At 38.6% G+C, this 26,345-nt stretch overlaps 1 protein-coding gene across 1 annotated transcript in view; it reads left to right on the top strand.

Moving 5' to 3' along the window:
- Window positions 1–26,345, top strand: part of Tpr (translocated promoter region, nuclear basket protein) — a 59,714-nt gene that overhangs the window by 12,898 nt on the left and 20,471 nt on the right. Inside the window, 25 exon segments of the mRNA XM_036202759.1 lie at window positions 2,401–2,493; window positions 3,506–3,586; window positions 3,663–3,750; window positions 5,085–5,225; window positions 5,583–5,674; window positions 6,313–6,510; window positions 8,237–8,344; window positions 9,261–9,487; window positions 10,138–10,301; window positions 10,902–11,035; window positions 11,126–11,274; window positions 12,050–12,212; window positions 13,663–13,797; window positions 14,214–14,354; window positions 15,161–15,326; window positions 16,925–17,091; window positions 17,789–17,941; window positions 18,320–18,436; window positions 18,713–18,916; window positions 19,023–19,207; window positions 20,150–20,297; window positions 21,969–22,106; window positions 22,214–22,345; window positions 23,618–23,748; window positions 24,786–24,996. Of these exon segments, the coding sequence (XP_036058652.1) occupies window positions 2,401–2,493; window positions 3,506–3,586; window positions 3,663–3,750; window positions 5,085–5,225; window positions 5,583–5,674; window positions 6,313–6,510; window positions 8,237–8,344; window positions 9,261–9,487; window positions 10,138–10,301; window positions 10,902–11,035; window positions 11,126–11,274; window positions 12,050–12,212; window positions 13,663–13,797; window positions 14,214–14,354; window positions 15,161–15,326; window positions 16,925–17,091; window positions 17,789–17,941; window positions 18,320–18,436; window positions 18,713–18,916; window positions 19,023–19,207; window positions 20,150–20,297; window positions 21,969–22,106; window positions 22,214–22,345; window positions 23,618–23,748; window positions 24,786–24,996 (3,666 nt within the window).

Below are 26,345 nucleotides of genomic sequence, written 5' to 3'. Positions count from 1 at the left end.
TATATGGCTGGCCCCTGATGTCCTCCTCCTTCTCTGGCTCCTTTTCAATCCCCCTTCCCAGATTTCTACTTCTATGTATTCTCTCTGCCTTCAAGCCCCACCTATACTTTTTCCGCCTTGCTATTGGCCATTCAGTTCTCTACTAGACCATCAGGTGTTTTACACAGGCACAGAAACACAGCTCCACAGAGTTAAACAAATGCAACAAAAACAAAAGTAACGTGCCCTAAAATAACATCCTACATAGTGATGGAGGTTCAGCAGTTGAATGTCTGTTTTCTTCTCGTTACGGTTACTGAAGTGAGACATTTGGTGCACAGAGTGGCTGCACACAAACATAAGATTACTATGATGACTACCGTGAAGGTAATTCCAAGAGACTAAAATATGTTTCATGACAAGTCAGATAAAGAAATGAACACGGAGTAAAGGTTGACCTGTAAGAGTAGTCTCCATGTTTTTTAAGATTTATTATGTATACAGAAGAGGGTGCCAGATCTCACTACAGATGGTTGTGAGCCACCATGTGGTTGCTGGGAATTGAATTCAGGACCTCTGGAAGAGCAGTCAGTGCTCTTAACCTCTGAGCCATCCCTCCAGCCCAAGTCTCCATGTTTTAATTGTTTGTTGATTTCTTACACTAGACGCTGTAGTTTCTACAATACCACCTATGTTTACCCATGGGTAGCAGATGATGTTGTTAAGCAAACTTCTCCCTGTGTAGATCACAGAGTCCAGAGTAATCATCTTATCTAAAATAACTTTCACAAGGAGTTCAAAAAAGCTTTTCAGGTTAATACTAAACTTTGTAATAGACTCAGGTATAGTAGTTAATGTTCAAAAGATTTCTTATTGTTACCTAATTTATAATTATGGCAAGTGAAGTATTCTTCTACAGACTATTTAAAAGTATGTGCACCTGCTGGCAAGCTCCTATAACTGTGTCCAATTTGTGATTGGAGCCACAGTGGTCCCATTAAAATTTCTCAATAGCATTAACCTTATTATCCAGTCATTGAGACATTGAGTTGCTTGAATGTGGCTGATGATTGCTAATTGCTCTTTAAATTAAAAATATGTCCTCAAGACCCAAGCCAGACATTCCCTGTGGAATCCTGACGCACTAGGATTGTTAATATGGAGGCCTTACTAGCGTCCGCCCTGTCCTCTAGTATTAAGTGAATGTCTGGCTGTGTGCTAAAGACAATAGAACTGGGGTTGTAAGTTATTACCTTCTGCTTGCTTTTCTTTACTCCCTGGCATAATTTAACTGTGAAACTTCGTCTATAGATTTTGCAAGTTAGAAATTTTAACAAGGAATCTTTGTGCCTAAACCTGTATAAAAGCCTAGAGGCTATGATCCAGGTATATAATTTGAATGAATGGATAATCACTTGAATTATCTAAGGTTTGTCATTAGGTTAGAGTATCCCTAAGACCACATAAGGATTAATAGTTAACAGAGCATATCCAGTATCCTGCTAAGTTTCCTGAAGAGGGTTTCAGTTCTGAGATCTTGTCATGGGTGAGGAGAGATGTGGCCTATGTAAAAGAGGAAGAAGAATGAAGGTTTTTGTGGCAAAGAAGTCTTGTTGCATAGTCTCTGAGGCCAGGAGTGCTTTTACTTCTGGGGAGCATCACTCCTGGTGAGGTTTCCTTTGAGGGGATACGTGGGCACACAGTCTCAGAACCTGGAGAGAAGACCTGTAGTTTTCCCCCAGTGTAAGAGTGGTTAAGAGTTTGGTATGGACCTCCATCAAGTTCAGGAATCTTTCTCTGAGATGGTTGCCAAGAGACTCCATGTCCAGGTTGTACATCATGAAAGGACTGGCTGCCATCCTGAGGTGATGGGTCATATTTGACTTCTTTCACCAAATCCAGTAGTCTGACCTTAAAATCATCCGAAACTTGTACTTTTATGAGAACCTTTTCAGTGGATTTCCTCAAGTAAACTGTTTTGAGTTACATCCACTGTGAGAACTAGAGATGGTCTTTCTCCTGCTACTGGGGACCAAGTGCTCAGAGCTGTTTCCTGTAGTAAGCTAGAGCACTGTTTCCAGGCGTAAAATAGCAAAGGGCCCAGTGATCCATCTGCCTTTTCCTCTCTCCTTGGTGCTCTTTTAGACACTATTGGAGGTAGACTTCAGATTGCTCAGGGCTCGTAGGGTACAGTCCATGGTTGCTTGGCCTGTGGGTCTGATCAGGAACATCATGGAGGCTGGAGTTTGTAATAAAGGGATGTCACCCTTTTGCAGGCAAATGACAGAAAAAAAGATCTTATTTTCTTAATAATGCATACTTATAAATTACCTTTTTTGAAGGGAGTTATTTTGCTTTTGATAGTATAAACTTCGTATTAAATTGATATCTGTTGTTATGACGCCTCCCATTTGTTTCTAGGTTTTGAGACTGGAAGAACAAATGAATGGCTTAAAAACATCAAATGAACATCTTCAGAAACATGTAGAGGATTTGTTGACAAAATTAAAAGAGGTACATATGACTGCTTAAAAACACTTTTTGTTTTGTTGTGGTTTGGTTTTAATTTAATTTCAGGAGTCTCATGAAGCCTAGGCTGGCGTTAATTATGGCTTACTATGTAGTCCAGGAGAGCCTTGAGCTTTTTTTTTTTTTTTTTGGTTTGTTTTGGTTTTTCGAGAAAGGTTTCTCTAGGTATGTAACTCTGCCTGTCCTGGAACTTTCTCTATAGGCCAGGCTGGCCTTGAACTCAGAGGTCTGTCTGCCTCTGCCTCCCAAATTCTGGGATAAAGGCATGCACCACCACTGCCAGGCTATAGCCTTGAACTTTTAAACCTCCTGTTTCCATCTCCAGAGTCTGGGATTAGAAGTGCGCCTCCATCACACCTGCTTTTATATAGTGCTGGGGATCAATACTCTAGTCAAGATTGACCAGTCTTTCTGGTGGATTATACCTGGATTCTCAGACCCTAACAATACCAAGAGCTACAGGCCCTAAAATAAGTTTCGTTTACAAAAATATTAAAACATGTGGATTGGTGTTATTTAACAAAATATTGTCGAATAATTTTGTTTTTTTTGGATAAGATCTTACTGTGTTTTCAATAATAGTGTAGATCCACTTCTGTAGCTCAAGGTGCCTAAAATTAATACTCCTCCTCAGTTCCTGAGTGATAAGATTATCTGCCTGTACTGCCACACTGTATGATTCCATGGTTTCATCTTTCTCTAGCACCCATAAAACAACCAGATTGTCTCTAAATGTTTACTAGGCTGAGTAGAATCATAAGTATCAGTTATGTGCTGTGGACTAAATACTAGGTACAAAACTAGTCTGAGTTTATTTTAATTTTATTGTTTTGCTTTAAAAGTATTTATCCTCAAAGTAATTTACTATGAGAAATCTGTTTCAATTGTTATCTTTACAAAGTGGACTTTCTCTTCATGTTTCATAAATACCTTAAATAATTCAAGCTGTACTTACTAGTGTACACAGTGATATAATTGTACTTTTGTCTTACTTTAGGCCAAAGAACAGCAAGCCAGTATGGAAGAGAAATTCCACAATGAACTGAATGCTCACATAAAACTCTCTAACCTGTACAAGGTAAGAACTCCACCACACACACTAGCATCCTAATGTGGGACTCTTGGCTGGCCGTGACTTTGTGATTAACTTGTAGAGTGCTGCTGACGACTCGGAGGCCAAGAGCAATGAACTGACTCGGGCGGTGGATGAACTGCACAAACTTCTGAAAGAAGCTGGAGAAGGTAAGGTTTAGAGGATGACAAGATGGGTTTGTTTGAGGGTAAAAGTACATTTCTTTGTATTTGTGGAGCTGACTTAATTTAAAAGTAAGGCTTGGCTTTATTGGGGACAAAATTTGGTATGGAATAAAGAGCCTAGGCTCAGAAAATGTATTTTAAAACAGATAGTATATTTGAAAATATAGATGCTAATATGGTGGCTTGTCTTCCTCTTTCATCTTAGAACATTAGGTACTCTTATTACTCGATGTTTGCCTTCATTTTAAGTCGCCACTTGTTAAGCCTTGGGGGTTTCTCCTACCCCCCCCCCCCCCATCCCATGTGTATTTAGTTAGTCATCCCATAGTGGATATAAATTCTTATATGGTCTTGGAGATATTCTAGTTCACTGAGTGACAAACCTCAGACAATCTAAGTGATTACCATTCATTCAAATTATATACCTAGACCTTTATATAGGCTTTAGGCTTTTATATAGATTTTCGGCTTTTAGATGCACTCATAGATTCCTTGTTAAAATATCAAACTAGCAAAAATTACAGATAAAGTTTCACAGATAAATTATGCCAAACCTGAAGAAAATTCAAGGGAAGGATAATTTTAATCATATGTATATAAACATCGCATCTCAAGAATTGGCACCAAGACCCATCAAGGATACTTAAAGATATTTAGTTCTCTTATTTAAAGTGGTATAAGACTTGCTTATAACCTACACACAACTGCCTGTCTCCCTTAAGCCATCTTTAGGTTGTTCATAGTGTGTAATACAATATAAGTAGTGGTGCTTTATTGTTTATGGGATGGTGACAAAGTAGTCTGCATTTTCCTTACAGATACATTTTTGTTTTCTGATTATTTTCAAGCCACAATTAAATCTATAATTTAGAATTCAAGGAAATGGAAAGCCAACAGTGTTTATGATCTTTATGTTTAGGTATTTTTTTCTACTTCTTTTTTTTTCTTGAGCTGAGGACTGAACCCAGGGCCTTATGCTTGCTAGGCAAGCACTCTACCACTGAGCTAAATCCCCAACCCTCTACTTATTTTTTATGTTTTAAAGTAAAGGCCAAAATGGTTTCCAAAGATGTACTTTGTACCCATAGTCTCTTGTGTTTTCATTTTTAAAGAAGTATTAAAAAGAGACTAGCCCCATCAGACTGAAGCATTTCAAGGCTGATAAGGAGAGCCAGGACTTCCAGTGGATAATAACCATCAAGTGTGGCCTCTTCAATTTAATGTTGTCTCCAGAGGGAAAGGTTCTTACTATGTATGTTATGGTTGATAAACTGTAAGATTTTAATGTTTCAATATTCTGTCTTTAAAAATGTATTTAGCCAACAAAACAATACAAGATCATCTTCTACAAGCTGAAGAATCTAAAGATCAAATGGAAAAAGAAATGCTTGAGAAAATAGGGAAATTAGAAAAGGAATTAGAGAATGCAAATGACCTGCTTTCTGCCACAAAACGTAAAGGTATGACTAACACATACTTGTTAATTCCTTGAACTGATAAAAACCTATCTAAACATGGTAGCTTAAAATAATAGCATTTCTCTTTCATCTACAGTATAGAAAACTTAATTGATCATTAGAAAAATAACATACTGTGGCTTCAGCATAATCAGATAAAAGTACCATTTGATCACATCTGATTATTAATTCCTAGAACAGCTAATTATCATTATGTGGTCTTCATATTTGTGTTATATTTGAAATATAATGGGTAAAATACATTTATTGTTACTTACCCTTCTCTTTAAATACTCGTTAGTGGCTTTCTGTTTTGCAATGTTTCAAAAAGGGGAAATAATTTTACCTGTGTTTGCACAGGGGCTATATTGTCTGAAGAAGAGCTTGCAGCCATGTCTCCCACTGCAGCAGCCGTAGCTAAAATTGTAAAGCCTGGCATGAAATTAACTGAGGTAAGAATGGTAGTAGATTGTGTTCTGTTATTGCAGAAGTGCTCAGATGTCTCTGAAACTTAGTGCTCCCCCCCCCCCCACCCCCCCCCCCCGTTTATTCTTAAATTACTTGATGATTAGCACTTGAGCTTGCAATCTGACAGACTTTGTCTTCAGAAACTCCTGGTGAGAGAACCAGCTCTCAAAAGTTGTCATCTGACCTCTGCATACACACTGTGGCACGCACCTGCACACACAGACGCATTATTCACACACATACATTAATAAATGTTTTAATAATAAGAGGAGGGAGATGGTGGAGCTAAAGAGGTGCCTCGGTGGTTAAAAGTGCCTACTACTCTAGCACCTAGTTCACACCACCCTGCCCCATCTCGGGATCTGCCGTCTTCTGACCTCCTCAGGCACCCTCACTCACATCCACATACCCCCCTTTCCCCCACACACAGACATATAATTAAAAAGGAGAAATAAGTGGAGACAAAGGAATTTTTAAACTGTTCTTAGTTCTTCATGTGTGGCATGTAACAAATATTTCTTTTTTGTAACTGGTAAGGAATGTCTACTGTGAGCCTCCGAAGACCATATACTACTGTTGTTACACTTCAGCTTAGTGGACTGACCACCTTTTCTGTTTCCAGTTATATAATGCTTATGTGGAAACTCAGGATCAGTTGCTTTTGGAGAAACTAGAAAATAAAAGAATTAATAAATATCTGGATGAGATAGTAAAAGAAGTGGAAGCCAAAGCACCGATTTTGAAACGCCAGCGTGAAGAGTATGAGCGTGCTCAGAAAGCTGTGGCGAGTTTATCTGCAAAGCTGGAACAAGCTATGAAGGTTCGTTCCGTTTCTGAACTTGAGCTTTGGGCAGAGCTGCTAAGGAAACATCTTTTACTGGGTAGTTTTTTCATAAAGGTCTTTGCAGCAGAGCAACTGAAAGCTTCACATTATACCCCGCCATGACAAGTGTAAGAGCCTTTTACATATTTTAAAGCAATTGAGAGGTAAACCTTAACTTTTTTCTCAGATGTTTTTGATAGCCTGTCTATGCTGTTTGAAATGTAGCACAGATTTTTTTTTATATCATTTAAAAATTTAGCCTATCTGTATAACAGTTCCTTTGCAATGTTAAAAGTTGTAAGAAGTTCATGAATATTCTTTGCTATTGTAGGTTATGTTTTACTTAATGATTGAAGAAAGTTTATACTCTAAATAATTTAAGCCTGGCATGGTGGTGCATGCCCTTACTCCCACCACTCAGGCAGGCAGATCTCTGTGAGTTCGAGGCCAGCCTGGTCTACAAAGCAAGTGCCAGGACAGCCAGGACTGTTTGTTACCCAGAGACACCCTGTCTTGAAATACCAATAGTTGCAGTAATAATAGTAATAATAATAATAACAACAACAATAGTAATTTACCTTTAGGGTTATAGCTTATTACAGAGAAAAGTCTTTAAGATTTATGGGAGAACTTTATTGAGGAAATGTAGATAAATGAATTTATTCTGATATTATTAACTGATTTATTTCCTTCTTGGAGAATATGAGAAAATTGTACTCTTAATTCAGAATTAAATGTTTTCTTCTGTTATGATTCAGAAACCACTGAAATGCAAATGTAGCTAATACAGTCTTTTGCATGAGAGTAACTTACTTATTTTGCCCTAAAGGACTATTGGCAGTCTGACAAAATACCCTCATAGTGCTATTTTCAAAGAATTCTCTTAGGACCAATTGGGCTACTAAGTTTTCTCTGTTAATAGGATATTGCCTGGAGCTTCTTGGTGTCTGAAGTAGGTGTGGATAATTAAAGAGCAGAATGATTTAACAGAATAGCAGCTTTCACCGTAGAAAACAATTTGTTCCTTCACTTTCATAATAACAGGGCTTAAAGGTCATTTGGATATCTTTTAATAACTGGAATTTTCTGTCCACATGTATCATGTGTTCTTTAGTGCAAATCTTCAATGCTTTTTTGCAAGGTTCTAATTGTAAACCAACTGCATCTATCATGCATTGTAATCTTATTTTGGACTTGGTAGGGTTATGAGTGCTATATTTCATGAGAATTTGTGTACTTCTTTTTGCAGTTAATTTATTCACAGCTTCTTAAAGGTACATGAAACACCAGGATAGGTTTTAAATTATGTGAAAATAACTTTATGAGCCTAAAAGGGAGAGAGAACAGACTTTTAAATACATTTGGTTTGGGGAGGGTTCTTAAAACTCTGCCTCTAAACCTTGGATGCTGTGATGCAGAACTGCAGAGCCCTGTGCTCATCTTCTGGGTGGCCACTGTTTGGTGCTGCTTCTTTGCAGATGTACTGCTGATGCTTTTAATCAAGTCTCCTGTGTCTTATCAGGCACGTTTAATTTGGACATCTCAAGTTGATCAGTCTGACCATGATTACTACTGTGGAACTTCTGGTCGTGGAGATTTCAGGGTCATTTGGTAATAGACTGTACCTGACAGTAAACTTGGTAAGGGTAGAAAATGCTTGTCTGGCACACACCCAAGTCCTTGAAGGTGCTACTGACTTTCCACTTGTGCTTACATTTTAAAGGAGATCCAGCGACTACAGGAGGAAACTGATAAAGCCAACAAACACTCATCAGTACTTGAAAGGGACAATCAGAGAATGGAAGTGCAAATAAAAGATCTTTCACAACAGGTTAGACTATTTCGTATGTTTTCCAGGTTTCTTTGTAATGCCGACTGCCCAGTAATGTTTGAGTCTGTGTCCTAGTATCTGAGGAAAGCCCTTCTAAAAAGGGTAGAAGGTATTCTAGTCAGTTAGTAGGAACACTCTAGCAGGTTAGTCATGATTCATTTTTGAATTGTGACATTTATACTGAGTACACAAACTATTGAAATAGGGGTTTTTCTTTATTGTTTCCATCTCCCTTCTTCCTAGCCTGCTGGTCCTTGACTGTAAACAGTGTTAGCAAACTGGTACATATTTATTTTGTGTCACTCATGTATCAGTAAGTGCACATCTGAATATGTAAGCATGTATTTTGCTAAAATTAGATTGTACTGAGCCATGTGGTGGTAGTGGTGGATGCCTTTAATCTCAGTACTTGGGAGGCAGAGGCAGGTGAATCTCCATGAGTTCGAGGCCAGCCTGGTCTACAAAGTGAGCTCCAGGACAGAGCTGTTACACAGACAAACCTTATCTCAAAAAACAAAACAAAAAATGGAATATACTGTGCATTACTCTGTTTTCTGAGAAAGGGGCTTGTTCATAGTTCCAGTTGACCTTAAACCCTAAGTCTCTTTCATCTTCCTGGCTGCTGGAATTTCAGATGGATATTACCATGTCTGCTCTCCCTCTGCCCTGCCATATAAAATAAACACAGAATAGGTACTTGTAGTTTTGCTTTAGAAAGGTAGCCATGTTTCTGGAATTACAATTTTCTGCTTTTTAGTAAGTTTTCTTTGTATTAAAAATAACTTTCATTTAAATTTTTTTAATTTTCTTATAAATGATGCTATCATTTGAAATTTTTCATTTCTTCTAGATGTTCCCTGAACCAAAGCTTCTAACAATAACTTTTTTTTTTATGACATTCAATTTTCATTTCTAGATTAGAGTACTCTTGATGGAGCTTGAAGAAGCACGGGGTAACCATGTAATTCGTGATGAGGAGGTCAGCTCTGCTGACATAAGTAGCTCATCTGAAGTAATATCGCAGCATCTAGTGTCTTACAGGAATATTGAAGAGCTCCAGCAGCAGAACCAGCGTCTGTTGTTTGCTCTTCGAGAACTTGGGGAAACCCGGGAAAGAGAAGAACAAGAGACAACATCCTCTAAGTAAGCAGCGAGCACTTCAGTGTGCAAAGCACTCGTTACTGTGTGTGTGTCCTTAGCAATGATGGACACTGGGACTATAGTGACTTAGGAAATCATGCTGAGCAACAGTATTGTGAAGTATTTTGTTTTGTTTTGTTTTTGAGTGAGGATTTTTTTTTTTTTTTTGGAGCCTTGTGCTTGCTAGGCAAGCGCTCTATCACTGAGCTAAATCCCCCAACCCCTGAAGTTCTTTTTAATAAGGACATAAACTTGAGTTTAATGTGACTAGTGCTAAAATAGGTAAAAGCCTATCTATCAGTAGCAATATGAACTTGGCAGACTTCATTTACATTTCAAGAAACAAGTCTTCATGGAAAAGATAGGTGGGCATTACTCAAGTAGTGTACTGAACTTTTATAAACATATACAATGTGTTAGGGAAGGAAGACTAGTTAAAGAGCAAGAAGTTTGTAGTTTCGGTTGGTTTGATGTTGACAGTTTTTTCGTATGCTGTTAAGTCCTCTGGTAGGAATTGTGAGAAGTAATTATCAGCAGAAGAAAAGGGAAGGATAGGAAAACTGCTTGAAGGTAGAAGGTGTTTAGATGACTTACTGTAATAGAAACTGCTCTCCTCGGAACATGGACCCACAAACACTATCTGTTTTCTGCAGAATTTCTGAGCTTCAACACAAGCTTGAGAACTCTCTAACTGAACTGGAACAGCTCCGTGAGTCACGACAGCATCAAATGCAGCTTGTTGATTCCATAGTTCGTCAGCGTGACATGTACCGAATTTTATTGTCACAGACAACGGGAATGGCCATTCCTTTACAAGGTAGGTTTTTTGTTATTTAAGGGAAAATATTTTGTAAATATACTTAATAGGTTTTGTGTTAGGCAATAGCTACTCTAATATAGAGATAGACTTCAACTACTGTGTGATTGTTTATAATGTCACCAATTTTTAGGTGTCATTTTGATACACTGTTAAGAAATAAGAAATCAATGAATATTGTTGAAAACATACTTCTTACAATTAGTGAATTACAGAGTTTTTTCTTGTTTTATTATTTTAATTTGTAATAGACTGCCTTTAATAAAAAACCAGGAACAATCTTTTTGTGTGTGTATGCATGTGTGTACATACATGAAGGCTACAGTGTGTGTGAGGTCAGCATAACTAGTGGGAGTTGGTAGCTTTCTCTTTACAGTGTAAAGGGTCCCAGGGGTCAGATGCAGGTCTTCAGGCAGCTTTTCCCACGGAGCCACCAATCTTTAATAGTTTTTAATAGGTTCATTCATTCTCTGAAAACTCCGGTAATAATTTGCTTTCCACTTCTTGGTTTAGCAATGATGCTTTTGCAAATAAATCTTAAAACCGATTTCTGAAAGTAAGCAAAATAGTTTATAGGTTTTTTTTCTATTTTTTCTGAAGCTTCAAGTTTAGATGACATTTCTCTTGTGTCAACTCCAAAACGTTCAAGTACATCACAGACTGTTTCTACACCTGCTCCGGTCCCTGTCATTGAATCCACTGAGGCTGTAGAAGCCAAGGCTGCCCTGAAACAGGTACATACTTCAGTACCTGGCTAAGGTCAGGTGAGTTTCAGGCTGAGGGTTTAAGGAAAATACCATCGTCTAATGATCCCCAATATTTAGTTGCAGGAAATCTTTGAGAACTATAAAAAAGAAAAAATAGACAGTGAAAAACTTCAAAACGAGCAGTTAGAGAAACTTCAGGAGCAAGTCACAGATCTGCGCTCACAAAACACCAAAATTTCAACTCAACTAGATTTTGCTTCTAAACGGTAAACTTTCTTTTGTTTGAGAATTAATGACATTAAATGTTAAACTTCAATATACATATCAGTCAGGTTCAAGAATTAATTTGGTGTTGTTTTTCTGTGGAATGTGTTCCAGGATGGGAAACTGTAATGTTTCATTTCTTAGCGTTGGTTATGAATTCTCCTGGGTAAGACCAGGGAGCATTTTTGTAAGTTGAGATTCATGTAATGAATGCTGCTGGTTTCCTTTCCTCAGATTGTTTCTGGAGCTCTTTCTGAGGAGGTGAGGAGTGTTAATTTTTTGAGACAGGGACTCACTCTGTAGCCTAGGTAGCATAATACCCAGTCTACTCAGTAGACCATGCTAATATGCCTTGGCCTCCCAGTTGCTAGTACTGTGGGTGTGTGCCTCTCACTGTATATCCCCAGGTAGCCTGATAGTCAGTAACAAAGTGAGCCTCAAACTTGGGACAGAATCCTGCCTCAGCTTCCCAATGCTGGTATTACAAGTGTGTGTCACCATGGCCCGTATTGCAAGTGTGTGCCACAAGGGCTATCATTTCTGGTGATTGTTAGCTTATGTCTTCAAATTGCATTGGCATTGTTTTCAACATGATTTTTAATAAGTTATTGAGTATAAAATACTGCCTTATTCATAACTTCAGTTTTAACTGCTAAATAAGGGGAGTATTGGAAGATCCCGCATTATTATACAAGCCACTTTCTAATTTTAATCGTGTGAAAATAAATTCTTGTGGAATTCATCAGAGACCTAAGAAATATTTATCTTTATTACCAGTTATGAAATGCTGCAAGATAATGTTGAAGGATATCGCCGAGAAATAACGTCTCTACAAGAGAGGAATCAGAAGCTCACTGCGACAACTCAGAAGCAGGAGCAGATCATCAACACAATGACACAGGACTTGAGAGGAGCCAGCGAGAAGCTTGCCGTTGCCGAGGTGAGGCCTGTTCCTGCCCCTAGCTGGCTTGTATTATCCCTAGTTATTCCTTCCATTTTATTGGTTGAAAGACCTTAGCTCAGCCTTGTGTGGACTACAATATCTATTTTCCAAATAGCTACCTATATCCATGCAAGACTTCAAGTAAAATCTTAGTTGAGCATTATTAAAAAAAAGAAATACTCCCAACTAAATGTCAAATTGGATTGTGATGAAATTAATATACCATCACTTTTGGTTTTTATTTAATAAGCTAGGTGCTATTTGTCATCTCTTTTAGGAGGTATGGATTCAAGAGCCTAGTAAGTAATTTGCATCTTTGATAGTCATGAGGAATAGCTAGTTAGAACTTAAATTCACTGTTTTAGTTTGCCTGCTACACTTCACTTTATCTTGCTCTACATCGTGATAGGAAATAGGGAAAAAAAAATTTAAGCTGATAGTTTAAAGTTTTATGATTGACAATATGACTCAGGACTAAGTCTGAATACTTGGAAAATACTGAATTTCAAGTCACTGTTGTATCTCTTGAGACATAGAGTGCACTCTTTAAGGAAGAATAGAATTAGAATTAGACTTCTTTACTTTGAAAGAAGTCCTTTGAAACTAATTTGGAATATAAAACTTACATAATTCATAGTTATGTTAATTTGACTATGGCATAGTTATACACATATTTGTTTGTTCTGGTGCTTTGGATTTGGGGTTTTGTAGCATGAATCTTAAAGGTTCTTATTAATAAAAATCAAACCTGAGGCCAGTTATTGGGGTGATTGCTGGAAGATCAGAGAAGCAGAACAAGCCACGGCGATCTCACCTCGCCACTTCCTCAGCTGGTCTTGTTTCCTCAGGCTGGAAGCTTCTCAGTCCTCCTCCACATGAATCTCAGTTGAACTGTGTTGCTCCAAAGCCTGAACTCTTAACCAACCAAATGCTTAACTAACTACATGCTTTAGGGTTTTGCTTTGTTTTATTTTTATAATTTTTTTTTAGTTATGTGTAGATGTATGTCTGTATGTTATATGTGCATGTAAGTGCAGGTTCTTAAGGAGCCCAGAGGCATTGGATCCCCTTGAGCTGGAGGTAGAGACAGGTGTGAGCTGCCTGGTATGAGTGCCAAGACATCTGGAAGAGCAGCAAATGCTCTGAACCATTGAGCAGTCTGTCCAGCTAGAATTATACTGTTTTTAAAGAATAGTTTGTTAAAGCAAAGTAATTGTGACTATTGGTGTTGAGTCATAGACTTTTTTCCTTTCCTGATAATATTCCCAATCATTTTTGCTTTATATTCTATGCATGAAACTGGGAATTATATTTAATTGATCAAGGGGTGTAGTCTAAATTACATTAAGAAATACATAGTAAAGCAAGAGTTGGTTTTAATTTTGTAAGTGTATTACATTTGATGCAATATTTCCCAACAATTTTTTTCACTTGTATTCATTTTAAGGTAAGAGCAGAAAATTTGAAGAAAGAAAAAGAAATGCTTAAACTGTCAGAAGTCCGTCTGTCTCAGCAAAGAGAGTCTTTATTAGCGGAACAGAGGGGACAGACCTTGTTGCTGACTAATCTACAGACAATCCAGGTAACCAAATAGAAAACACCTGAAATAATATTATCCTTTGTACCTTCCTTATATCTCCTAACAAGAAAATTTGTTATTTTTTTTATCCATTATGATCATTTAAATTGGAGGTGAGCTAAAACATATTTTAAAGGAAACTCAGGAAGAGAATTGATTGAAACAATATAATTGGCATGTCAGAGCTTTACAACTATTTACTGTATAACCACTGTAGTGTTTCTTGCCTCCACTCCCACACCATTAATTAAATGTGTGTTTTAATATGAGAAGTTGCTAATACTTCTTTGTAAATCTACAAAGAAAACCTTCTCAATTCTACCTTCAACGTGGACTGTAATCTCACAATTCTGTCTGGCCTCTAATGTTCTTTGTATTGCTTTCTTTATTGTTAAGCATCTTTGCTCTTTTCACCTCAGGGAATACTAGAACGATCTGAAACAGAAACCAAACAAAGGCTGAGTAGCCAGATAGAAAAACTGGAGCATGAGATCTCTCACCTGAAGAAGAAGTTGGAGAATGAGGTGGAACAAAGACATACACTTACTAGGAATCTAGATGTGAGTATCAGCCTCTGGGTGTGTGGAATTTGTGGGTACTGTTCTGTGTAGAAATGCTATTTAATATGAAGCATGATTTTATCAAAGTTCTTACACTCTGAAGTAATCTTACTCTTTGAAAGCTCAGTACATTTCATAACACATGGAGTCACATCTATCTACTGCCTCCTTCCAGCTTCCGCTGCTGTCACTACCTTGTCTCCCTCCCAACTGCCTGTCCTCGTTTTCCTGTCTCATTTGTTAGTGTGAGTCCCTAGATCATTAGTGATCCCATAAGCCCACTACTGCCACCTGCCAGCAGCCAGGTCCCCGAAGGAGAGTGATTCTCCCTCCTTTAGCAGCTGTCCACTGTCAGGAACCCCTTCCGCATCTCTGCTGGGAATTTTCAGTATCAGGCCCTCTCAATGCTGAGCCTTTGGATGATTTGTGATAACTTCACGAACGTGCACATCACCAGTGTGCTGGACATTGGAGAGTCGCACTCTGTTTATCCGACGGTGCTCTTTATGTGCTCTGTTTCTCTCTGGGACTCTGGAGCACGGACTAGAGATGTGTGTTCTCAGTTCAGGGAATTTGCTGAAGTCTCTGTTGTGACTTTGTTATCTTTCTTATACAAATCATGATTGTAACATGTGCTTTGTCTTTTAAGAATTTCAGGGGTTCTACTCTTGCTGAGCAAGGGTTCTAAGGATCCTTAAGAAATTGCTTTTAACCTCTAGTTTCATAGGAACCTGCAGGTCATCTTTATACTTTGTTTCTTACAAACTATAGAAAGAAAATATATAAGAAATATTTGTTTCTTACAGGTTCAACTGTTAGATACGAAGAGACAGCTAGATACAGAGATAAACCTTCATCTTAACACAAAAGAACTGTTAAAAAATTCTCAGAAGGAAACTGCTACACTGAAGCAGCACCTTAATAACCTGGAAGCCCAGCTTGCCTCTCAGTCTGCACAGAGAACTGGTAAAGGTAAGAAGAGTAGATGCTCTGTCTTGTGAATAAATCCCCTCTTTATGTGTGCTAATGAAGGCTGGAGAAACCATTTTACTTTCCAAGTCAAAAAGCTCAGTTTTTCTAAAATAAATTTGGAAGACTTGGGAATTCAATTGTTTGACACTAGGCTAAGCTATGTTCTGAGTTTCCCATTCTTTGAAGCCACTGGCTTGGGTATGGGGTGGTCTGTTTTTCTTTGGCTCAAACCCAGAGCATCACATATGTAAAACAAGTTCTCTACAACACTATAACCATTTATTGATACTTAAAATTTGTTTATTTTTTGAAATATGAGATTATCTTAGAGTTGTTATTGCTGTGCAGAGACCCCGTGGCCAAGGAAAACTCTTATAAAGGAAAGCATTTAATTGGAGACATGCTTACATTTCCAGACAGTTAGTCCATTATCATCATGGTAGGAAATCTTGGTGGCAGGCAAAAAGTCGTGGTGCTAAGAGTAGCTGGGAATTCTGCATCCTGATCTCCAGATCTGTGGGCAGAGAGGGGCCATAGGCCTGGGGCTTTTGAAACCTCTCAGAATCGAACCCCAGTGACACATCTACTCCAGCAAGGCTACACCTCCCGACCCCTCCCAGTAGTTTACCGACTGGGAGCCAAGCTTGCAAATGTATGAGCCTATGGGGCGGTGTGGATCTCATTCAAACCGCCAGAGGTCTCTCTTGTTTTTACTGAATCTATGATAAGGTCCTGTCAAAGAATATCACATTTGTATTGGTTGGTGTCCTTGGATTAAATATTGCGTATATTCTGCTGTCTTGCACAGATCTGCCGTTTCAAATTTAAAACCTGTTTCCATACAATCTTTATATATCGTTTTCTATATAGTAGGAAACAAGCTTGTCTGTATATAATACATATACAGATACAGATGTCTGGTACATGTTTAGTAGATGTATTATTACTATCCAGTAATCTCTTCTTACTGATATTATATGACAAAGCATTCTTTTCAACCTGCAGTTTGCTCGTTGTCCATTTATTTTAGATAAAATAAAAATTGGGATAAACTACAGCTTGTAGATTTGGTTTGATATTCTCAAATATTTTTAATTTCTGTGATGAGATTTCAATCATTGAATTTTTGGAAGCAATGAGATGACAGATTAGGTTTTTCTTCCTTCTTTCCTTCCTTGCTTTTTTGGACCCTGGCTGCCATGGCTCTGGCTGGCCTACCTAGAACTTACCACATGCTGGAATTAAAGGCATGTGCCAGGCCGGGTGGTGGTGGCACACGCCTTTAATCCCAGCACTCGGGAGGCAGAGCCAGGCGGATCTCTGTGAGTTCGAGGCCAGCCTGGGCTACCAAGTGAGTTCCAGGACAGGCGCAAAGCTACACAGAGAAACCCTGTCCCAAAAAACAAACAAAACAAAACAAAAAGGCATGTGCCCCCATGCCTGGCTTAATTTATATTTTGGTATTCAGCTTGGATTCAAATACACTTTATAGATAATTTTTGCCTTAATCCCGATTTCATGCACTCTTGATAGTCGTCTTTAAAACCACTTAAAGATTTCGTTGAAAGTACTTTGTTAGAGCTTTCTGTGTCTTGCAGGTCAGCCTAGTGACAGAGATGATGTTGATGATCTTCTGAGTCAGCTGAGGCAGGCTGAAGAACAGGTCAGTGACTTGAAGGAGAGACTCAAGACAAGCACTAGCAATGTGGAGCAGTACCGGGCAATGGTGACTAGCTTAGAGGAGTCCCTGAACAAGGAGAAGCAGGTATGTGGGACGCACACTGTCTTTAGTTAAGAACTTGCTTGTATGTAAAGCAGCGTGGTATCGGTTGGACTGGCATCATTGTTCTTACTGCTGAAAAGTTCTTGGTTCTAATAAATCAAAACAAAATCTACAAAACTTAGAAAGCAAGGAATAGGTACAGACCAGACATTGAGGGGAAATAGGAGAAAGATGTCAATGGGAGAGAGAGAGACTTCAGGTAAATATGTTAAATTATGTCTATGAGCTTATGTGGGACCATTGGTTCTTAATGTGTCATAGTTAGAAAATTTTCTTCAAAGATTAATGTGGTAGATTGAGGATACATTGTTGTGGAGGATAAAACAGTAAGGCCACTCTATTTTGGAAAATCCTCCTGTAATTGGCATCACTGGGTATCAGTATATAAGGAAAATATCTTTTAATGATAGACCAAGTAGATCTGGGCAAATAGATATATGAGGCTGGACAGGGAAATAGGAGATTTGGATTTCAATACAGAAATGAATAAGAGCCAGGTTGAAAGAGAAGTTATGCTTCTAGATTTATGTGGCATAATCTGCTTGGCTAATCAGCGTTTTAGGGATTCCTCTTGTATAAGAAAAAATAGTAACTTCAGTTTGGTTTCTGTTCAGTTTAGAATGGAAAAAATATTACATATAATTTTATCCCTTTTGTTTCTTGCTGTGCTGTGGTGAAGGTGACTGAGGAAGTACATAAGAACATTGAAGTCCGTTTAAAAGAATCAGCAGAGTTTCAGACACAGTTGGAGAAAAAGTTGATGGAAGTTGAGAAAGAGAAACAGGAACTTCAGGATGACAAGAGAAAAGCCATTGAGAGCATGGAGCAGCAGGTGAGTTCCCTGGGTCCATAGAGCTCTCTCTTCAAAGTTTGAATCCTCTTCCCTAGTTCAGGAATTACACTTTGGTTTGTTTCAGCAGAAAATGGGTTGAATGCATACCTATCAATTTTAAATTTGTATTTTACTCTATTCTGTGCATCTGGTTAAATTTCCTTTTGAAAATTTTAGACCAGTTTATAAAATTGCCTATTAGTGCTATTTTTAGAAGCTTTGCCTCAGATTTTGCAAACTGGTAGGCAGAGGATATGGATTAGTAAAAACTGTAGATTACGTCAGAATTATGGCTGTGTTCAATTTAGTTAATTGGATTGTTGAACTTAAGTATTTTCCAAGTTTGTAGTAGCTGTGCCTGACTCTTGTTTTGTTTAGTTATCTGAATTGAAGAAGACACTTTCTAGTGTGCAGAACGAAGTACAGGAAGCTCTGCAGAGAGCCAGCACGGCTTTAAGTAATGAACAGCAAGCCAGGCGCGACTGTCAGGAGCAGGTGAGTGTCCTTTTCATAGTTGTAAGCAGTGAGCTGTCAGCCACAGCTTGGATTCCAGCTTCCACGCAGAATGTGAAACCCCAGCGCTACGTAGGGAAGGTGGAGGGTTGCCGGCAGCAGACAGATGCAGGGAAGGAAGGACCTGTCTGAGGGAAATGAGATGGAGCTCTTGAGGTCTTCAAATACGTGCACACAGAGAAAATACATTTTTTGTGTGAAAGTATTCACGTAGTGGATTTTAATCTTCTTTGTCAATGGGGGAATTGTTAATTGCAGGCTAAAATAGCTGTGGAAGCTCAGAATAAGTATGAGAGAGAATTGATGCTGCATGCTGCTGATGTTGAAGCTCTGCAGGCTGCCAAGGAACAGGTTTCAAAAATGACATCAGTCCGTCAGCATTTGGAAGAAACAACTCAGAAGGCAGAGTCACAGTTGTTGGCATGTAAAGCATCCTGGGAAGAAAGAGAGAGGGTGCTGAAGGTACTGTTGCAGATTACAGTAGATCCTGTTTGAGAAATGAAATGGTTTTTTTTTTTTTTTTTTCTTTATACTTGGGAAATGATTATAATGGATTCTTGGCTTGTAGGATGAAGTTTCCAAGAGCGTGTCTCGCTGTGAAGATCTAGAGAAACAAAACAGACTACTTCATGATCAAATCGAAAAATTAAGTGACAAGGTAGTTGCCTCTATGAAGGAGGTTGTGCAAGCACCATTAAATACATCTCTCAGTGAAGACGGAAAATCTCAAGAACAGATTTTAGAAATTCTTAGGTAAGTCAAATACATTCTACTTAAAGTGGTTTCGTAGTAAGACAGGCATAGCGGCATACTGGACGGCTCATTCCATCTTAATTGGCCAAGTAGCCTAGTGGTCACTGTTGACAGATACATTAAATAAAATAAATGATTTTAAGATTGAATCTGGTAGTGAAAACTTGAGCTCATTCTTAGTGAGAAACTAAACACTAGCTGTGTGTGCTGATGCAGTGCACATCTGTAATCCTGGCACCCAGAAGACCAAGCGGGGAACTAGGAATTCCAGGATAGCTGGGCTACATAACAAGATCCCATCTCAACAAAAGAAACAAAAATTAGGCTGGGTGGTGGTGGCGCACACCTTTAATCCCAACATTCTGGAGGCAGAGCCAGGTGGATCTCTGAGTTCCAGGACAGTAAGGGCTACACAGGAAAACCCTGTCTTAGGAAAGAAAATAAATAAATAAAAGAAGAAAGAAAGGAAGGAAAAATGATGTCTCGTAAATCATTTTAAAGAGATAGTCTTTTTCTCACTAACCCCGGCTGCTTCTCCCTCCCAAGTGTTGGCAATAATCTCAGGTGTGTGCTCTTGTACACAACCTAAAGATAATGTTTTTCTCCATGTTAATGATTGTATCTTGGTGTGTGCTCATGCACACCTGTTGAAGTAGAGGGTAACTTCATGGAGCTGGTTTTCTCCTTCCACCTTCATGGGGGTTCCAGGGATCTGGTTCCGGTTCAGAGGCTCGCCCAGTGCTTTTACCTCCTGAGCTATTTGGCAGGCCCAGGATAGTATGTTTCTAATGCTGCTGTCTAACCGCAAAAGTGAAAACTAGTCTGTCATTGAAATATGAAAATAACTATTAAAGTAAATGTTTTTTGTCATCTTAAGAATTGCCCAAGTTTAAAATACTAAATACTTAGCTTTCTACAATTTTAACATGTGTTTTCTTGTAGGTTTATACGACGAGAAAAAGAAATTGCCGAAACTAGGTTTGAGGTGGCTCAGGTTGAGAGTCTGCGGTATCGACAAAGAGTTGAACTTCTGGAACGGGAATTGCAAGAACTCCAGGATAGCCTGAATGCAGAGAGGGAGAAGGTTCAGGTATGCCATACACCAAGCCTAGAGGAAAGCTCATTTTTATTCCCACCATGCTACAGAAATTTAATGTGACGTCAGCACTCGTCCTAACCTTGTAAATTCATGTAGCATTTACTTAGTATGCCTAGGTGCATGGTGATTAGAGGCTCTGTTCTAGCTGTCTGATTTGTAATTCTACTTCCATAGGATTAGTTCTCAGCTTCCCTGAACTTAGTCTCCTTATCTATAACATGTGGATGATAGTTAAGGATTGAGACTGCACACGAGGCAGTGAGACTATAGTGTATGGTATTTAAATTCCAGCTTTCTAATCTGTTGCAACTGCTTTATATTTACACCTTGAGAGTCCTTCTAGAGTAAAAATCTAGAGTCCTTCTAGAATAGATTGAAACTACTGTATAAATTTTTTTTTTTTTTTCAGCAAAGAAAAAACTGAAAAAGTAACAACTGGAGAGAGGAACGGGAAGTGCTGTAGTGAGGTGTCTGGTAGTAGTCAGCTCCCATTTTAACTATAGTACCTCTCAGCACCTTATTGCTGAGCTCACTCACAGTGAGGAGACCTAGTAATGCACCCCCATACCTAGAAGGAAAGAAACTAACCATACCTGCTCTCTGATGGGAAAATAAGAAACAAAACATGGGATGAGCAGTTGACCTGACTGCTGGGGAGAAACCATTTACCAGGGGAAAGTGGGTAGTTAGATTTATGAGACTAAGTCTCTAGCAGAAGTTGAACGATACAGAATTGCATCTGGTTTGAAAATACAATTCAGATTTAATTGCTATCTCACCATGGAAATATTAGGTCCTACATTTCATGGAGTTTAACCCTGAGAAGAAAAGAGCAGATGGGGTCATCTTGTAAGATTATGTTTTAGTCTCAGCCTTCTGTTTTCTTTGCCAATTTTTAGGCTATTGAACATTCACTAAAAGCTCCGCTCGTGAACAAGTTCACGGGGGGAAATCAACTCAGATATAGTATGAGCCAAGAAATTAACACACATTATGTCAAAACTAATACACAAGCATAATCAGGACCCAGGTGCTAAAGTAGAGGCAAGTGGATTCCTGGAGTTCATTGGCCAGCTTGCTTAGCCAAACCAGTGAGATGCAGGTTCAGTGAGAGACCTTGTTTCAAATCATACAGTAAAGAACAATGGAGGAAGACATAAGTCAGCCTCTCGTCTCCAAATGCACCTGCACAAATACATGAACATGTCCATCCACACAAAATAAAGTAATATCCTATGCAAATTGCACCCAATGGAAGAAAACAGTTCACATTGTTGAAGCCACACTAGAATAACATTACCAAATGATGAGAGACTTCTTAGGAAGAGGGGAAAAGCCAAGAATCTAACTAACATTACTTAAGAGCTCATACCAAAGGACCAGAAAGAAGACAGAAAGCAGAAACACAGCGTTCTTACCTGTGGGGTGGTGCTTCTGTTGGCAGCACTTGCCGTGCCTTTATAGTCTGTCTCTTAAACCTCTTACCTTCATTTAAATCATTTGAAATGAACACACATCTCAGAAAAATAAGCCTTCAAGTTTTCAGAGTTTTGGTTAAAGTAGAAATTGACATTCTCTGTACTTTATTATTTGGGAAGGTGGGAACGGGTAGGAAAAAGATAGCTCTTTGAATGTGGCTGGTGACCTGTGTGTCTGTTTCAGGTGACTGCAAAAACAATGGCTCAACACGAAGAGCTGATGAAGAAAACCGAAACCATGAATGTAGTCATGGAGACCAATAAGATGCTAAGAGAAGAAAAGGAAAGGCTTGAACAGAACCTACAGCAAATGCAAGCAAAGGTTTGTGTCTTACCAGTCAGGAGCAGAAGCTTTACTGTTTGTAATGATGTAAATGAATTTAATATTGGCTATTAAAAAAAAAAAAAAAACCTTGAAACTGTTTTCAGGTGAGGAAACTGGAGTTAGATATTTTACCTTTACAAGAAGCCAATGCTGAGCTAAGCGAAAAAAGCGGTATGCTGCAGGCGGAGAAGAAGCTACTAGAAGAAGATGTCAAGCGTTGGAAGGCACGGAACCAGGTAACTACACTTAGTCATTTACTACCGTAGAAATGGTTTTGAATAATACAATAAAACTGAGAGATGGAAAAAACAGTTAGGACACTGGTGAAAATTGCAATTATAAGTAGAAGCCTAATACTTCTCTCTCTCTCTCTCTCTCTCTCTCTCTCTCTCTCTCTCTCTCTCTCACACACACACACACACACACACACACACACACACACACACACACACAAGTATATGGCATGTTACAGCTCACGTTTTTTAAATTCACTTATGCTTTATATATTATTTAAAGCTCTTGTCATTCTAAGTGACTAAGCTTTAGCATTATTTTTGAAATACTTTTATGTGTGGAAATACATGAATATTTTGTTGAGGCACATTTAGAAAACTTGTTCACTGGGCCTTCGGGGATAAGATCATATAGCATAGTACATTAGTAAGAAGTCTGCCTTGCAAATACTAGTTATGTGGCATGTAACTTACACACGAGTTTCTTAACTGCTCTGGACGAGAGTTTTCCTCATTTGCAAAATGTGGATGTTAAAGCATTGTTCTGGTGACAAAAAATAAATAGGAAATGTAGTTTCTGTTACACCCAGAAAATGCTGTACAATGGTAACCATGTAGTGGTACAGGAATAGTATTTTAGAATTTCGGAGCATTTTACTGCTCATTTCGCTCTCACCAGACAGGAAGTGAGAGGAGTCATGAAAGGAAGTTGAGGTAACCAGACCCAGGAGCACTTTTGTTATGTTGGCCTGACTTTTAGAATGGTCTCGCATGTTTAGACTATAAAACATGTATCTTTCTTATAAATGTCACTTCACTGAAATTAGGTATATAATACTAAAAGCTTTCCTAGATAGGCCAGTGAGATGACTAATTACCATCAGGCCTAAAGACCTGAATTTGATCCTCAGAACCTTCGTGGCAATATGGTGAGAACTGACTTTCATCAGTTGGCTTCTGACTTCTACATGTATGTTATGGCATGTACACACACGCTCACACACAGTAAAAACTAAAATGTTAAAAGAAAAAAGGACTTTAAGATTTATAGACATTAATTCACAGCTTTGAAAAATGATGAACAGTTAATAACATTTGATGTTTTCTTGCCCTTCTATCTTGGCTGGATTTTGCTGTCCTAACTAAAGCTTTGAGTTTTGGTACTTGATTACTCTGCATGCATTGTGGTTAATGGAAGTAATTAGATATTTTGCCATTTTATTATGTTTTGTTTATAAAACTTGGCAAAGCAAGTATGCATTTCTGTTATTCTAGCATCTGGTAAATCAACAGAAAGATCCAGATACAGAAGAATATCGAAAGCTTCTGTCTGAAAAGGAAATTCACACTAAGAGAATTCAGCAGCTAAATGAAGAAGTTGGGAGGCTTAAGGCTGAAATTGCAAGGTATTAGGAATAAAAGTTTAAAATGTATGTAATAGAGGAATTTTTCTTTTCCCATGAGTATATTCCATGTGTAACCCAGGGTGAGCTTGAACTCAGTGTTACCCTCCCAAGTGCTGGGATTACAGGTGTGTATACCATAACCAGCTCTAATGAGAATTCAAGTTTATTTCAATTCTTTATATGATCCTGAAGTGCTTCCTCAGTAGGAAGAAGTGGTAGAGCCCTTCCATGTGGCTCTTTGCCTTCTTCTCCGGTCATTCAGGCCACCACTCATTTAATTCTTCGTGTTCATGTATGAAGTTTTTCCTTTGATTATTTAAAAGCTACATGTTGTAACTCTAAAGCTAATTTCTTTCCTTTTTTTTTTTTTTTTTTTTTTTTTTTTTTTTTTTTTTTTTTTTGGTTTTTCGAGACAAGGTTCCTCTGTGTAGTTTTGTGCCTTTCCTGGAACTCACTCTATTGTCCAGGCTGGCCTCAAACTCATAGAAATCCAACTGCCTCTGCCTCCCAAGTGCCAGGGTTAAAGGCGTGCACCACCACCACCCGGCCTAATTTCTAAAAAATATAATCAGTAATTTATAATTCATCTTTTTGTCTTTCTGTGTAGTCCCGTTTTGTACATCTGTAAATGGGTTTTTTTTGGTGGGGGTGTGGTTTGAATTTGTGCTTGCCCTGTCTCTTACAGAACACTTTAGAGCTTACAAGTTTATGTCTTATGATTCACTCTATTCCAATCAGTCTTCATGTTCAGTATGAGAGATACTATTTCTTTAAGAAACCAAAGCTTGACTGTGCCTGGACAGAGTTGGTGGTAGCTGCTGCTCTGGGTTGAGATTGTCTCGGTGTGACAGTTCTGTTTGTGACATCACATACAGGGGTGCAGGCTGCATAGAGCAGCACCAAGTGTGCATCCAGAAGAGCATGTGACCAAACGACCCTTACGGGAAACTTGAAGTTGAAATGTTTTAAAATTTGCAAAACATTTTGTGTATTTGGTTCTTCTAAAAATCCTCCTCTTCCATTTTTTTTTTTCAAAGATCAAATGCATCCTTGACTAACAACCAAAATTTAATCCAGAGTCTGAAGGAAGATTTAAACAAAGTGCGAACTGAAAAGGAAAACATTCAGAAAGATTTAGATGCCAAAATAATTGATATACAGGAAAAAGTCAAAACAATCACTCAAGTCAAGAAGATCGGACGCAGGTACAAGACGCAGTACGAAGAGCTGAAGGCGCAGCAGGATAAGGTATTTGGAGGAGATGGGGTTTCCCCTAGAGTCTAAACTCACACAAGTTTACAGTTAGCATTCACTGTAGAAGTGGAAGCTTGACGTTGGTACTGACCTTCTTCTCACTTTGTATTCCAAGCTAGCCTGCAGCTGCTGAGCCTTCTGAGGCAGCTCCTGGAGTACTGGATTACAGGTGTGCACTATCACACCTGGTCAGAGATTAGTTATATAAGATGGTGATCACAAGTACATTATACAGTGACGACAAATAATTATAAACGTTGATTGGTTTTGTTTGTCCTTTGAGACAGAGTCTCTTCTGTGTAGCCTTAACTGTCCTGTAACTCTTTGTATTGGGCTTGAACTCACAGAGATCTGCCTACCACTGCCTTCCAAGTGCTGGGATTAAAGGCGTGCATGGGATGTACCATGCCCAGCCTTATTTTTCATATTCCTTTTTTTTTTTTTTTTTTTTTTTTTGTCTTTCCTGGAACTCGCTTTGGAGACCAGGCTAGCCTCTAACAGAGATCCACCTGACTCTGCCTCCCGAGTGCTGGGGTTAAAGGCGTGCGCCACCACCTCCCGGCCTATTTTTCATATTTCTAATACTCTTTCTTTGCAAAACTTATTTCAGAGCTATATTAGTTACCTTTTCTCATTCCTGTGACCCAATAGCATCGTATTTAGGGGATGTAGTCCCCCACCGCTGGGAAGGAATCAGCCAGTGGCTCCACAGCAGGAACATGCTGCATGAAGCAGAGAAGGAGGAGTTGCATCCAGCTCACATCACTTTCCTTCCTTTTTCCTTTTCTATTCAGTCTAGGGTGCCAACCATAGAGCAGGGTGTGCTTCCCACTCTCAGTTTATCCTTTCTGAAAAAGCCCTCTCAGATTCACCCAAAAGTGGGCACATCAATTAGGTGTTCATTACCATAATCCAGTTGATAGTCCAAAATTTACCATCACAGTAGCTCCTTGTTAATTCAAGTTAATCTGAACAAACTAATAGTTTTACAGCTAATAAGGTTTTGTATCACTTTAAACAAGTTGTGTATGATAACTATTAACATTTTTAATCCTTTTTCTGTTTGTTAGCACTTTAATGTGCTTTTCTTGTTGTGGAAAACACGTTTCCAAAGGGGTATCATTTGCGTGTGCTCTTATGTCACTCTGCCATTTGACTCATCATTGGGGGCCGAGTTCGGGGCCAGAAGTGCATCCATCATCTTTAACGTCTATGTGTATGAGGACCATAACTAATTTTCTCATTTTGAACATTAAGATTGTGCTGTTGAAGTTCACTTTTAAGTGTTCTTATAAGTCATTTTGTACAGTTGGGGTTGCCTCTTTACACTTGGCGGCAGCAGC

The sequence above is a fragment of the Onychomys torridus genome, chromosome 11 (assembly GCF_903995425.1).
Source record: "Onychomys torridus chromosome 11, mOncTor1.1, whole genome shotgun sequence".
Lineage (NCBI taxonomy): Eukaryota > Metazoa > Chordata > Mammalia > Rodentia > Cricetidae > Onychomys > Onychomys torridus.
The sequence above is the reverse complement of the archived record's forward strand: the minus strand, read 5'-3'. Positions and strand labels throughout refer to the sequence as shown.